Source organism: Lipophrys pholis (assembly GCF_963383615.2).
Source record: "Lipophrys pholis genome assembly, chromosome: 15".
NCBI classification, from domain to species: Eukaryota; Metazoa; Chordata; class Actinopteri; order Blenniiformes; family Blenniidae; genus Lipophrys; species Lipophrys pholis.
This window is the reverse complement of record NC_137642.1, coordinates 10348341-10363376: the sequence shown is the minus strand read 5'-3', so window position 1 is coordinate 10363376 and position 15036 is coordinate 10348341. Positions and strand designations below refer to the sequence as shown.

At 42.0% G+C, this 15036-nt stretch overlaps 2 protein-coding genes across 2 annotated transcripts; one reads left to right on the top strand and one right to left on the bottom strand.

The window, feature by feature from the left end:
• Positions 1 to 3884: 3884 nt before the first annotated feature.
• On the bottom strand, positions 3885 to 6644 carry LOC308121172 (uncharacterized protein). The gene is made up of 7 exons (XM_080482276.1): positions 6549 to 6644; positions 6041 to 6358; positions 5621 to 5917; positions 5350 to 5404; positions 5156 to 5250; positions 5011 to 5045; positions 3885 to 4278 (listed from the first exon to the last, which is right to left on the bottom strand). The coding sequence occupies exons 1-7, from the start codon at positions 6592 to 6594 to the stop codon at positions 4195 to 4197; spliced, it is 930 nt and encodes a 309-aa protein (XP_080338402.1). The 5' UTR covers positions 6595 to 6644; the 3' UTR covers positions 3885 to 4194.
• A 2707-nt stretch (positions 6645 to 9351) lies between these two features.
• polh (polymerase (DNA directed), eta) lies at positions 9352 to 14885 on the top strand. Its single transcript, XM_080481153.1, has 10 exons — positions 9352 to 9655; positions 10234 to 10368; positions 10467 to 10696; positions 10800 to 10978; positions 11106 to 11209; positions 11330 to 11449; positions 11611 to 11734; positions 12490 to 12555; positions 12653 to 12825; positions 13401 to 14885. Exons 1-10 carry the CDS (start codon positions 9519 to 9521, stop codon positions 14263 to 14265), a joined length of 2133 nt encoding a protein of 710 aa, XP_080337279.1. The 5' UTR covers positions 9352 to 9518; the 3' UTR covers positions 14266 to 14885.
• The last annotated feature ends 151 nt before the right edge of the window (positions 14886 to 15036 follow it).

The window sequence follows — 15036 nt, the reverse complement described above, 5'->3', positions numbered from 1 at the left end:
TCTTCCTCCTGTAACCGACGAGCATTTGTCTTTTAGGGTTTTTCTTATGGCTGTCAGATCAATGCACTGTATATTTTCCATAACGAAACTGCACTCTACTGGTAGCGACTACGTTTTTATTCATATCCTTTACAGTCACGAACAAAGTCTTGATATCTTGCTTTATTGTTTGAGTTTTTATTTCACTCACATTTCCTTGTGTGATATATTTAGCATCACACACTTTTAACAGTGTAAGCTCAGCCCCCTGAACGGTTCTTTCTTCCATAAAGATAAGTCACGGTTAAAAATGAAAGGGTTGGTAAGTTCAAATAAAATCTAAGTTGTGGATGCTATGCTATTAAGATTTTGGCAAACAGCGTACGCTTCAAACCATCCAAAACAGGAAATTAGCAAATCATTTGGTTTCAGATGTGACAGTAGATTACTGTGAATCACCGTCTTATTTTCAGAGAGTCGTGTTTTATGATAAAACAGTGGAGGGGCAGTGGTGAGCTCTCTCGCCTCACAGAAGGTCATGGGTTCAAAGGCCATCTGGGCCTTTCTGTGTGCAGTTTGCATGCTCTCCCATATGTTCGTGGGTTTCTTCCAGGGACTCCAGTTTCCTCCGACAGTCCAAAAACATGCATTTGAGGGTCAATGAAAAACCCAACAGAAAATATCACAACACGAGTTTTGATTTCCAACACAGTGTTGCCTTCATTGTGATTATCCAGAGAATTTGTTCCCCAGACACACAAGAAAGGGCGTCTGTCCAACACTGTCTGGATAATCCAGATAGGACTGTCTGTCAAATGGTTACTAGCTGTTTTAACACGTAGTTGTTCTCTCTAATTATTATAATTATTTCACACTACTTCATTCTTGCTTGAATTCCATTTTGGGGAATTTTGATGGATTTCAGAAACAAGACTGTGTTACAATGTATTACAGAAATGTTGAATAAACATTGAAATGTTTTAAGAATCAATGTTTTGTTTTTCATATTCGCAATGTGTAAATTCCTACATTAATCCAGTAATGGTAAAATAATGAATGACCCCCAAAAATAATCGTTTAGATTAATCATTTGAAAAATAATTGCTTTGCCCAGCCCCCCATGGATGGTAGATCTTTGCAACCCTGAACATGATAATAAAATGTTATAAAAGACGGATGGACATTTACCTAATGTGACATGTTTTCCCTGCATGTTCAGTGAGGGCAACAATTGATGTTAGAAGTGACGACTCGTCTATGAGTGAGTGTGTGAGTGTGTGTGTCTGTGTCTGTGTTGGGGTGGGTGTCTGTGTGGGGGTGGGGGTGGGTGTATCTATTAAGATCGGTGGGGGGGGGGGGGGGGGGGGGGGGATATGAGGCTCCTGGGGGTGGAGAGTTGACTGTCCTCCAACCGGGCCTGGTCAGGCCTTTGCCTTTCCTGGTATGGAGGGTGGGGGCTGTTCCGGGGCGCGGCAGCTGGGGCCATCTCTGCCTTGCCGGGTTGGGGGGGGCGGGGGGGCCCTGTGCCCTGTGCCCTTTATCCTTCTCCTGTGGGCTCCTCTTTCCTGGGGGAGACTAAGTCAGTGGGGAGGATATAATTTTATTTATTTATCAAGGTTTTTTTGGGGAGTTTTTTGAGAGGGAGGGTGAAGCCATTATGATCCACACTCAAAACGAGTAGGTGGCGGTAATGCACAAATGCATTGCTTGCAACCTCCATAAAAAAAAGAAGAAGAAGCAGAAGAAGAAAAAGAAGAAGAAGAAATAATTGACCTCATCAACAAAACATCTTGAATAAGCCTTCTGATCATAGAGTTGTTAATCATTTGTTTGAATATCTTAGGAGTACTGGATTTATAAATAGAGTTTAGGCTTTTTTTTATAGCTTGCCCGCTACATTTCTTATGACTTGTGAGCCATGCAGTGCGTGCATGGAAAATCAGCAGGGTGGCGGTAGTGCGCTACCACCATTGAGAAATCAAAGAAGAAGAGTTTGACCTTATCAAGATGGCCGACCAGGAGTGGCGCCCATAGACATATGCATGTAATCATATAGATCATATAGACATATACACTAGACGCCTCACCGACCGGCAGGAACATACGTCAGTGCGTCCGCCATCTTGTGAGGGGCATTTGTCAGGACTTCAGCAACGATACCGCATCACGGTTCTGCTTTTGGTTGTACAAACAGACAAAATAAGGACAATCGACTGTGTGGGATTACCTTCCACAGGTAGGAAAAACACATTTATTGTTGTTGTCGTTGTGTTGAGCTCATACAACATTAACTTGGGACATAGATGAGCTGGAGCCGTGGGAAATGCTCTCTATTCCCTGGCTGAAGCTCGCCCTCAAACAACAACAACAATATCAACGTCTATTCGGTTCATCTAACGGAGGCTATTTTTAGTTGCAGTGTGTAGAATATTCCATTTCAAAAGAAATGAGTTGCTCAGAACCAGTCAGTGTACTGTTCCCCGCCTGTTCCAGCAGGAGAACCTCAGCCTGATCCCAGACATACTGATATGTACACAAACATTATTATTACATATATTGATTAGGATAGCAGATCAATTGATTCCACGTTGCACGAGCAGCGAATTAACGTGATAACACAGGACTCTGAACATGTAAATCCTTTTTTTCTCTCACTAGGACCCCTCCTATGCACTGCCCACATGTCCTGATGCTTTGACAGCCAGACTCAGTGAAGCCATGGCCGAGGTGGAGAGTCTGAGAAGAGAGAAGAGGAATGAAAAGATAGAGAACGGAGGGCAAAGGGGTCCGTGTACCTTCCGGCCATTCGATTTTCGTTTAACGATATCTATATATATACCGAGGAACTGAGAGTGAAAAACCTAATAAATGAAGAGCTGAAAGAGAATATGTCGTATAATAGATAAATGTGTAACAATAGATAAATATGTAATAGGTAAAATATCTAACAATTATTTTCCATGTAATATTAAAGGTAACTATGTAAAAATAAATGAAAATATAATCGGTAAATATGTTATTGTGTGTAAATGTGTTTAAAAAAAATCTAAATTTGTTACACAAAAAAGTAATAACCTGTGCCCTACTGTACATGTTCATTGTACATAAATGTCACATTGTGTGTAAATAAACGCTTTTGCATATTTTTGTCGTGGGCTCCATCATGTTGCTCTAAAAGGAGAGTACAGCGGCCCCAATGTCCCATCTGCAAACTTCTTCCGTTTCCTCTGCTGTACAGTATATGTCTACGTGCATGCAGTGTGCTGCCCCATAGACATATATATATATATATATATATATATATATATATATATATATATATATATATATATATATATAGACATATCAGAGTGAGCGGCACGCTATTTTTTTAGTTTGTGCCCCATTGATAAAAAAAAAATAGGAATCAATGAAAATTACTGTTTTTTTATTTAATTATTTACTGAAAATGTAATCATGATTCCCGGAAAAAGACTGTGAAAGAAAAACAAACACAGAGCAACACTTTCTCAAAGATATCTTGTTAAAAAGGCTTTTTTTTTTTTCCTTTTTTTTAATGAAAAGCTGATTCTTGTTTAGCAAAACTGAAGTCAACTTATATTCCAGCCCTCAATAGTAGTGTAATTTTCATGTGACCTTTTGGGAAACCTAGCTGCCCCTGGCAACTATAGTGCAATATAGGACTTGATTCCTTTGCCTGACAACTCACGCAATTGTTGAGCATTAAAACATCAACAAAATGTTTTGTGTGTGTGTGTGTGTGTGTGTGTGTGTGTGTGTGTGTGTGTGTGTGTGTGTGTGTGTGTGTGTGTGTGTGTGTGTGTGTGTGTGTGTGTGTGTGTGTGTCAGCTAAAACATGAAAAATGAACAGTCAATTTTCTTGTTAAACACAAAACAGCAAAACTAGAAATGTTTCAGTTATTTATTAGGTGAATTACAATGAAACAATACCAACAGCTGTGAAATTTGCAAATTAATGATTCTTACACTTATACACATGCATTTCAGAGTGGGCTCATATGGTGCTTTAGTGATTATATTCTGTTATGTTTGCAGGTTGTGCCTGTGCATGTGTTGGGTTATTATACTCCAGTTTCCTCCCATAGGCCTGTGAGGTCATTGGTGGCCTCACATTGCCCTGATGTGTGAACGTGAGTGTGTTTATGTGTTTGTCCTGTGATAGACTGATGACTTGTCCAGGGTGTACTCTTCCTTTCACTCAGGAGGTCTTGACACATGAATGACTTCAGAGTGCTCTGCCACAGTGCTATATATAATGTCTTCAACTCCCTTTCCAGTCTGTTGGCAAAAAAAAAAAAACACATTCATGGCAAAAGAATCATAAATCAGAGACTTGTCAAACCAAGCTGCCTCAATACAAAGTTTTTAGAGGATGCATCTATAGTCATTGTGATCATTTGAGTTTTAAAGCTGCATTCAGTTTTATTTTATTTACTGATTATTGAAGGAGGAAAAAACCACTCATGTAATACCCAAGCAACAGTACAATGTACTCCACTGAAACCTTTCTTAAAGTGTTAGTTACTTTTTAACCTTTGGATCTGGTTCATTTAAATCATATTTTAGAGGAACGGTAGAGTGTGTGAACATTTCGCTGCATCATTGTAGATACAAAGCTAGGAATTTCTCAATTTGGCAAAATAAATAGGCAAACAAAAGGTAAAATTTTTTTTATATATTTTTTGTATTTCATACTACAAACATGTTATGTACTTCATAACACAAAATGTTTCGCCACCTGGGGTGAGTGTTTGCTCTTCCGTTTGACATCACAGTGTGCTACTTCCTCTTCCACGTGTGGTGAATAATGAACCAGTTGTCATAAATACTTGCTACAAACCGTTTCACCAATACAAGGTGTTAAAATTTGGTGTTTAATAAAAAAGCATTTATTTTACAACACATAAAAGCACTTGGACTGAGAGATACTTCCTAGATCTTATACTTTAATTGACATTCTTTAAATATTACTTACTGTACAATGAAGGCAAATGAATCATTATAACTAACCTTTGTTGTGGCCGGTGCTTCTGCATTTGTCTGCTCTAGTAACAAGTAAACAAATGCGGAAGTTATTGCCTCATTGTGACGTTACACATTTCTTTTTCTCAAAATGATTAAGAAATATAATTTGGACCATTTCGTACAGACTTACTGCGTCTCAACAGAATCCAGATGATCAAGGTCACAATTACGATTGCTATCATCACACTCAGACGAATGAAGAGCTTCTGTAGGTCAAACGAAGTACTGCAACAAGTTGGATAAGTTATGAAAATGTTTTTTAAATGGGTTCAATGAAAGTTGATGAATTTTTTATGTTTTTACTCATTGATTAAAATGTCATACCTGGCTTTCCCATTTTCGACTGAAGTAACCGATGGTTCTCCTGTGGTGGCTGCGGCTGTAGGACAATGCAGGACAATGATTCATCCATTTTCACTGATTATGTATAGTTCTCTGATCTTTATTTTCTCCAAACATTCCAGTAAAACCAAAAGCAGGAGCCTTAAAAAATAAAAGCAATTACGTCTTTTAGAGAATCTATTGAATGTCAGTATAGGTACAGACAAGACGGTCCCAACTGCAGGTTGGAAACCACAGATATATATTGACTTACTGGTTGATTTTTCATTTACGGTCAAATGCACTGGCATCTGATAGTCTCCCGTTTCACACAGATACCAGCCACTGCTCCCAGGCTTCAGTCCAACCATAGTCACAGTGGAACCTATACCGTTTGTCTTTCTAATGTTCACTCTTGTTCCATCGATGATGCCAGAAGGGTTTGCCACACAGGCCCCGCTGAACCTGCAGCATTGAATGTTTCCAGGGGTTGTCTGATTAAACTCAATGGATACGTTTTCTCCTACGAATCCCGTAATCTCCTGATCATTCACACTGAGGATGGGTGTGCCTGGGCAGAAAAGGAGTGTTCAGACTTCATGTTCAAGTCACTGCAAAGATCACAGTCGGTATTCAGTTTCAGTCACAAACAGATTTGGTACATTTGGAAATGTGCAAAGAGAAGTTGTCTTACCTGTTGTGAATGACAGCTCAAAATACTGTTTAGCATCTGACCCATCATCAATCTCCACAGCACACCACAGGTGAGCGTATTCATTGTTCAACTCCCTCATGGTCACTGTGAAGATTCTTCGATCTTTGTCATCAGATATTGAAAACCTTGACTTCTGGGGCTCATTTGATTTAATCACATATGAGCAGGAAGACCAGTAATATCCTTCACACAAATATTTCACATTGTTTTGGTATCGTGATTCATAGTGACAGGGGAGTAAGAGAGATTGTCCAACCTTTACTGATACTTTTCTGACTGTAGTTACACTACAAGTTCCTACAACAACAAAAAAACAAAACATTTTATTAGATGGTATGTGACATACATATTATGTCTTCACATTTTAATACAGAATCACAGCAGGTCAGTAGAATTAAAATTTAATTATTCTATCTATGATTCGCAAATATTCCCACTTTAATGCATGTGTACCTTAAATTTGTTTTAATGGAGGGAAGCCACTGACCTGTTAGTCCACTTAGAAGAAGAAAAATGTAAAAGTAAAATGCCATATCGAAGAGGGAGCTGAAAAAACTGAAACCGGTGCACTGAATGACTGAAGTACACTTCCTAATTTTCTTCAAGTTCCCTTTCTGTCTGCAGTTGTTACTCCACCTATATGTCCTGACAAATGTACAAAGATGCGCTAATTAGGTAATACTCGGTAAGTTCAAAGTTATGTAATTAAGAACAGAACAGAACTCCATTGTCTGTGTGGCTTATGAGAGTACTAAAGGACACTATATATGAATAAAGTACCATAAACGTCTTTAAACTGATAGATTACGGTTCAGAGTAAAAAAAGGCTACAATTAGAGAGTTGACTGTCCTCCGACCGGGCCTGGTCGGGCCTTCGCTTTTTCGCGGCGGCTGGGGCCATCTCTCCCTTGCCGGGTTGGGGGGGCTCTCGGCCCGCTTGGCACGAGGGCCCTGCTCCGGCCTTTCTCGGCTTGGCGGCTTGGGTCGGGGCCTGGGGCCCTGTGCCCTTTATCCTTCTCCTGTGGGCTCCTCTTTCCTGGGAGAGACTAAGTCAGTTGGGAGGATATAATTTGATTTATTTATCAAGGTTTTTTTTTTATTTTTTCTGAGAGGGAGGGTGAAGCCATTATGATCCGCGCTCAAAACGAGTCGGTGGCGGTAATGCACAAATGCATTGCTTGCCAACCTCCATAAAAAAAAGAAGAAGAAGAAATGTTGACCTCATCAACAAAACATCTTGAATAAGCCTTCTGATCATAGAGTTGTTAATCATTTGTTTGAATATCTTAGGAGTACTGGATTTATAAATAGAGTTTAGGTTTTCTTTTCATAGCTTGCCCGCTACATTTCTTATGACTTGTGAGCCATGCAGTGCATGCATGGAAAATCAGCAGGGTGGCGGCAGTGCGCTACCACCATTAAGAAATCAAAGAAGAAGAGTTTGACCTTATCAAGATGGCCGACCAGGAGTGGCGCCCATAGGCCGTTTTCCAATTCTTAGAGTGCCAGTGTGCTCGCCTACGTCACGAGTAACTACTTCCAAGGTATCCTCGGAAGTGCGGAAATGCAAATTTACGAGGACGCATCGGCGTTAAAGGAGAATTGGAACACGAGTACTTGATGACGCGGTGGCTGTCATGGCTGGATGATGGACCCTGAAGCTGAGGAGGAGGAGGAGGAGGAGGAGGAGGAGGAGGAGGAGGAGGAGGAGGAGGAACCTGTTTCCTCTCTGGTTCAGCAGGAAGATGATTTGTACATGATATTTTATATAATGATCTAAATTTTTAGAACATTATTGTAAAATAGTACCTTTTCTGTTGCATACATGCTGTGTATATTACAGTGTATTGTACCGTGTATAGTACAATGTACAGTACTGTATAAAGTACAGTGTATAGTTCTGTGTATAGTAGTGATACTATTACTTCTACCTCCTATAAGCCTTTATTTTACTCTTCCTCTCCTTGAACAATGAAAGCAGCTGATCAGAAATGTTCTACTACAAACTAGTATTTTACTGTTTTACTGAAGATCCCTGATGTTTATTAAATGAAGTAACCAGCTTTTCACATACCTGCTGCTTGTTGTCATCCTTCTGCTCTGTCATTAATATGTACTGTATTACATTTGTCTAATATACATCCTACAGTTAAGTACTCCAATCATTAGCTGTCATTTCAGCTTCATCTGTAGTCTTCCTCAGAGCGTCATTTGGTGTGTGATGACATGTCGGTCTTTATCAGGTGACCGGCCAGATGAGGCTCTGAGGAAGACTACAGATGCAGCTGAAACATGTCAGCAAGGTAGAATCTTTCCTGCATATACCTGTCATTAAAAAATACTCTATAATATATGAGGTTAGAAAGAACTTTCGAATTTTACAAAACAATGTCATTATTCTATGTACATAATTTTCTAACTTGTGTTTTTACTGTTGTAGGTTCTGCTGAAGTTTATTAAATAAAGTTTCCTTTATCTTCTGCTTGATATCTTTCTTCACTTGATACTATAAGCGATGTGTGTATTTATGTATTTACTCTCACACAGTATAAGCCATGTGTGTATTTATGTATTTACTCTCACACAGTATAAGCCATTTATGTATTTATTCTAAAGAGAAATTACAGCTAATGATTGGAGTACTTAACTGTAGGATGTATATTAGACAAATGTAATACAGTACATATTAATGACAGAGCAGAAGGATGACAACAAGCAGCAGGTATGTGAAAAGCTGGTTACTTCATTTAATAAACATCAGGGATCTTCAGTAAAACAGTAAAATACTAGTTTGTAGTAGAACATTTCTGATCAGCTGCTTTCATTGTTCAAGGAGAGGAAGAGTAAAATAAAGGCTTATAGGAGGTAGAAGTAATAGTAACACTACTATACACAGAACTATACACTGTACTTTATACAGTACTGTACATTGTACTATACACGGTACAATACACTGTAATATACACAGCATGTATGCAACAGAAAAGGTACTATTTTACAATAATGTTCTAAAAATTTAGATCACCATATAAAATATCATGTACAAATCATCTTCCTGCTGAACCAGAGAGGAAACAGGTTCCTCCTCCTCCTCCTCCTCCTCAGCTTAAGGGTCCATCATCCAGCCATGACAGCCACCGCGTCATCAAGTACTCGTGTTTCAATTCTCCTTTAACGCCGATGCGTCCTCGTAAATTTGCATTTCCGCACTTCCGAGGATACCTTGGAAGTAGTTACTCGTGACGTAGGCGAGTACACACTAATGTCTATGGTGTCGCCGACCCTACGTCATTCGTCGACTGTTGATGACGTTTTTACGTAACTTGTGATTATTGCGCGAAATACGAAGCTGCGGATTTAATATTTCGGCTCCTGCTTCAGCTTTCAGGGTCCTCCTGGAGTTTGTGACCGTTCGTGTGTATATGCTATCTTACCTGACCAACTCTCCGCGTGTTTCATGGAGTACGGGAAGGACAGGGTGGTGGCTTTGGTCGACATGGACTGCTTCTATGTGCAGGTGGAGCAGAGGCTGAACCCGGCTCTGAAGGGCACTCCGTGTGTTGTGGCCCAGTACAAGACGTGGAAAGGCGGAGGGTGAGTTTCTGATACAGAGACAACGGGTTGTTTTTTGGGTTTTTTTTAATGATCGGTGCGACTGCAGCTGCTAGCAGTGTTACTGCTGTGCTGTTAGGCCTCTGGACACCGACACATCCGTCCAAGTTATGACTGAAAACAAGGCTCAAAAAGGCACACCACGCTGATTTCAGGTCGTTAAATATTGTGCTGTAAATAAGTAAAAACACACACACACACACACACACACACACACACACACACACACACACACACACACACACACACACACACACAGTAAAGAAGATACTTATTTGTATCACAAGTCTCCTACCTTGTCACAAGCATTGTGATCGAGGCAGCACTTTTGGCCACACTGAAGTGTGTATGACCGACACCCCCCATGACCACTCGGAAATGCCCCTTGTTCACCTTAAAAGACTGCATCAGTTGCATTGATCATTTGTCTCTGTGCTGGCAACTCACCCGCTGTACATCTACCACAGATGACCTTGTATCTCCCTCTACGTGTTCTCACTGTTTCTCAGCATGTCTTGGAAATTGTCACTTTCAACTACGTGCATGTGATCCTCTGTTAGTATCATAGCGGTGAGCTACGAGGCCAGGGCCCACGGTGTCACCAAGGGCATGTGGGTGGACGACGCCAAAAGTCTGTGTGCAGATCTCCAAGTGGCACGAGTACGAGAGTCTCACGGCAAAGCCGACTTGACGCCGTAAGTACGGGCAGTGCACAGCCTTCAACTATTGGAACAAGATAGAAAATTATCTCTCCCACATGTCTCAGCTGAACACCGTTGTCATCACGCTGTAGCTACAGGGACGCGAGTGTGGAGGTGATTGAGGTGATGTCTCGCTTTGCTGTGATCGAGAGAGCCAGCATAGATGAGGCCTACATGGATTTGACCGCTGCAGTCCAGCAGCGGCTGACAAACATGACTGACGGACACATCGAGGCGTTGCTCCTGAAGACCACGCATGTCCAGGGCTACCCACAAACCTTGCTTGAGCTGGAACCGACTGAGGATGCTGTTTCGGCTAAAGGTTCGCCGCAGGCCACAGTCTTACGAATCGGCTCCTCACTGATCGAAAAACCGAATAGAAACCTCTGCCGTACGCCACTCGCAGCATTTTTGTTTGTCCTCAGAGGAGCAGCGATCCAGAGGTGTCAAGCAGTGGGTGGCATCCTTGCGCGTCCCTTCAGCCGGGGAGCAGAGCTCTGCCGAGCTGCAGCTAACTGTGGGAGCTCTGATTGTTGAGGAAATGAGAGCAGCCGTGGAGAAGCACTCAGGTTTTCGCTGTTCAGCAGGCATTTCGCACAATAAGGTAGGACACACAAGTCAGGTTTCTAAATACGCCGATCTCATTTCAGAGGTTGTGTGTCAAAAATGTATTGTGATCCCTTGCACGATTTGCTAAAAAGGAGTATTTTATTCCCGTCTCCTTTTCAAAGGTTTTGTCAAAACTCGCCTGTGGTCTGAACAAACCAAACAGACAAACCATTCTGCCCTTGGACTCTGTGACTCAGCTCTTCAGTTCTCTGCCCATTGGCAAAATGTGAGTTTAAATCAGTGTGAATGACATTTCTATTACCGATACGCAGGCTTTGAGAAAAAGCCTGGCTGCAGACATTTCAACTGTTTTGTTTCTGTTTTGTTTTTTCCTTCTTCTGCGTAGTCGGAACCTCGGAGGTAAACTGGGGGCCTCAATTAAAGAAACCCTGGGAGTAGAGAACATGGGAGATCTCACTCGCTTCTCTCAGGCCCAGCTGGGACAGCACTTTGGAGATAAAACAGGGTAAAAAAAAAAAAAGTATCTTTAGATATTATCAGACAACATAAATCCTGACCAAACGTTTCATTGAGTTTTGAAGTTTGAAGAAAACCTGTCTGATAAAAAAGTTCCCCATAAAGAGACTGAACTTAAAATGATTTTCTCATCCTTGAAACGCTCTGCAGTCCATGGCTGTATGATCTGTGTCGGGGAATCGAGTTTGAAGCCGTCAAACCAAGACAGCTTCCCAAGTCCATTGGCTGCAGCAAAAACTTCCCCGGGAAGACGTCGCTGGCCACTAAAGAGCAGGTACAGACTTCTATCCTCTGTTCTAAACGTCCAACTCAATTTGACAAGAATTTCCTCCGATCCTCTGAATAACCGACGACTATCGGGGAAACGGCGGAGCGGGAAATGCCATTTCCAGTCGTCTTGCTATGTCAGCTGGTATTTGGAGAGATTTTCGAGGTTGAAGTAGAAGTGAGCCGTTTGGGTCGTCTCGTGCAAGAAATCAGAAATCAAAACACTTTCCCACTCCGCGGCAACACAGCATGGTCGTACAGCAACAAATAGCTGTGAGCAAATACAAGCACCAACCCATGTTGACCACTGATTAACAGATGCATTTAATAATTCACACAGTCAGAGAGGTGACTTATTTTTAAAGAGAAAAGGAGGAACAGTCTACTACTTATTTAAAAAAAAAAAGGAAAGCTGAATGTTTACCGAAAGAGTATTGAAAATCAGTACTCGGATACAGCTCCTGTTACATTGTTTAAATTGCACGCCAAACCAAGCGAGATCACCGCTGAAGAGCTACTCGAGTGAAATTATTCTTCCCAAAATTGTTATAAGCCTTTTGATTCGATTTGCTCCCACTGAACCACGAGCACTTGTAATTGGTTAATTCCACTTGGCATATAAAAAAACTTAAATAAATGAAATGACAGCATAAATGTTTTTTTTAATAATATAACAAAACTACATTTGCCACATTTGTGTGAAGTTAATGCTACTTTTCATGGCCATATAATGTATATCCCTTGTTTGTGTAAAACACACAGATACAACACTGGCTTCATCGGCTGGCTCTGGAGTTGGAGGAAAGGCTGACCAAGGACAGGGAAGTGGTACGAGAGTTTTTTCTTTTGTTGCCAAACCGCCGATGTCACCTTCAGCCGGGCGCCGCGAAAGAAGTCACATCTGTCGTTTGTCACCGTCTGGCAGAACGGTCGAGTGGCGAAGTTGCTGACGGTTGGGGTCCGGCAGCTCGGCGACAAGAGGGCGAGCAGCTTCTCCCGGTGTTGCGCTCTAGTGCGCTACGAGGCCACGAAAATCACCAGTGACAGCTTCGCCATCATCAAGAGTCTCAACACGGCAGGACACCACCAGGCGGCATGGTAACTGGGGTTTCTAGAGCACGCGTTCAGTCATGTGGAGAAAGGAACAGTTTTTTTTTTTTCACCACACTAAAAGATATTTGACGCGCAATATGTTTTATCAGGGATCCGTGCGACGACGTCATGACAGACTGCATGCTTGACCGAGTGATGGGTGTCTGCTAGTGTTTATCTACTTTTGTTCAGGGATTTCATTAGATGTGATAGTGATTGAGGGGGATTTTTATAGTATTTTTTTACTGGTTTGTCTGTGTGATGTACAGGTTTTATAGTGTTTTTAGTGGATGTACAGATCGGAGGACTGTTCCGTTATACTGTACTCATTACAATAATAATAAAGGTAATAATGAATTTAAAAATGACATTAATTGAGGGCTCTTTGCCAAAGCATCGAGGATTTTTTTCCCAATTTTTTAAAATCGACACAAGCACGGGTAATGTCCAGCACCACTATTATAAATCATGTTTGAGGGACTTATTGCTGATTTGGAAGCAAATCTGGGAAGTTGTAATCAGTTGACTCTAAGGGTTAAAGTAATGCTCTGGGGCTGATGTGTCTCACCTCTCGTCCTCAGGACGCCGCCTCTCACTCTGCTGCACATCTCGGCAAGCAAATTCAGCGACGCTCCTTCGGCGGGGGGCATCGCCGGCTTCCTGTCCAGCGACTTCCCTTCGACCCAGAGTCTTTTCTCCAGCACTCAGTCGTCCGTTAAGCCGCCTCCTGGAGCGAGAAAGGAATCCCCGTGCACACAGCAACCTGGCAGCATTCAGTCGTTCTTTCAGAAGGCTGCTGTGAAACAAAAGGAGAAGGTGAGAAGGGATGTTGATGAGGAGGAGGACGACGGCGTGAGCGCCACAGGTTCCCCCTTGTCCTCCATCCTTCGTGACGAGGCCGAGAGTCGGCTTGAGATGAATACAAGCTGCGCCGCCTCTTCGGCGAGGCTCTCTGGTGGCATTTCCTCGTTCTTTCACAAGAAGAGCCTTGAAATGAGCGCCACTATGGAGAAGTCTGAAACGGGACCAACACGCGGCCCTGTTGATGAAGAGGGCCTTAGCGACACCGTTGCTGCTGAATCTCCATGCGACGACTCGAGGGACGATCCGGGCACCGATTTCCAGACGAACCATCATCCTTCCAGCGCGTCCAAAGAAGACCTGTTGACCTGCGAGCGTTGCGGTCAGGACGTGCTGGTCTGGGAAATGCCTGAACACACCGACTACCACTTTGCCTTGGACCTCCACAATAAACTCTCCTCCTCATCCACAGCCTCTTTATCTTCCTCCACTCTCCCCTCTTCATCTTCTCTCGGATCAGGGAGCTCCGCCTCCTCCTCACGGGGCAAGACAAAAACCAAAAGCCCGTCAGGACCCGCTGCAAAAAAACAGCGCTCCCAAGGTGGAGGTGCGGGAACCTTGGATTCTTTTTTCAAGAGGAACTGAGGGTGTGTGGGCAACAAAACACTCCTGCAAGTCAGTCCCCAGTTTGCTGCTTTTTAAGCATCATCCACCATTTGGATGAATGGGCCGAGGGTGAGTCGTCACTTTTAAATGAAGTGTTGGTTTTTCATCTCGCATTCCTTTATCGCAGGACACAAATCTTGCAAACACACAGTATGCGCCTTTGTTTTCCTACACAATGAAAAGCCACATTCTAAAAGGAGGAGCCTACTGAAGATGGTTGATATTAAGGTGTTTCGTAAGTAAATGAAGATTGGATTTCTCTTCATTAAACTGAAATTTTAAGATTTTACTAAAATTGAGTCCTTGTAAACAACTGAGAAAACCAACATAAATTATGTTTTAAAACTGAACACAAATAAAACTATTCAACTAATTAGAAGGAGGGTGTTTGTTTACATTAATGGAATTGGTAAACTTGTACCTGGCACTCCCGCAGAATGAGCTGGGTGTAGTACTCTGGCAGACCAGCAGATGTCACAATTGGACAGAAAATAATTTTGTGCTTAAAGTTCCACAAAGTGGATTTTCACTTGCAAATTAATTTCATTGACAGGGAGTCAAGACTGATGAGGTCTGCTCCTTCAAAATAAACATGAAGCAAAAAAAAACCAACTGTTTTCTCTTGAAACAAAAACAAGAACTACACACTGGAGCCTCAAGAGAAAGAAACAATGTCCCTTCAAACGCTTGTCATTTAATAGTTTTGACTGGAGTCGAATCTAATTTGAGGCCATAAATTATGTGAAGATA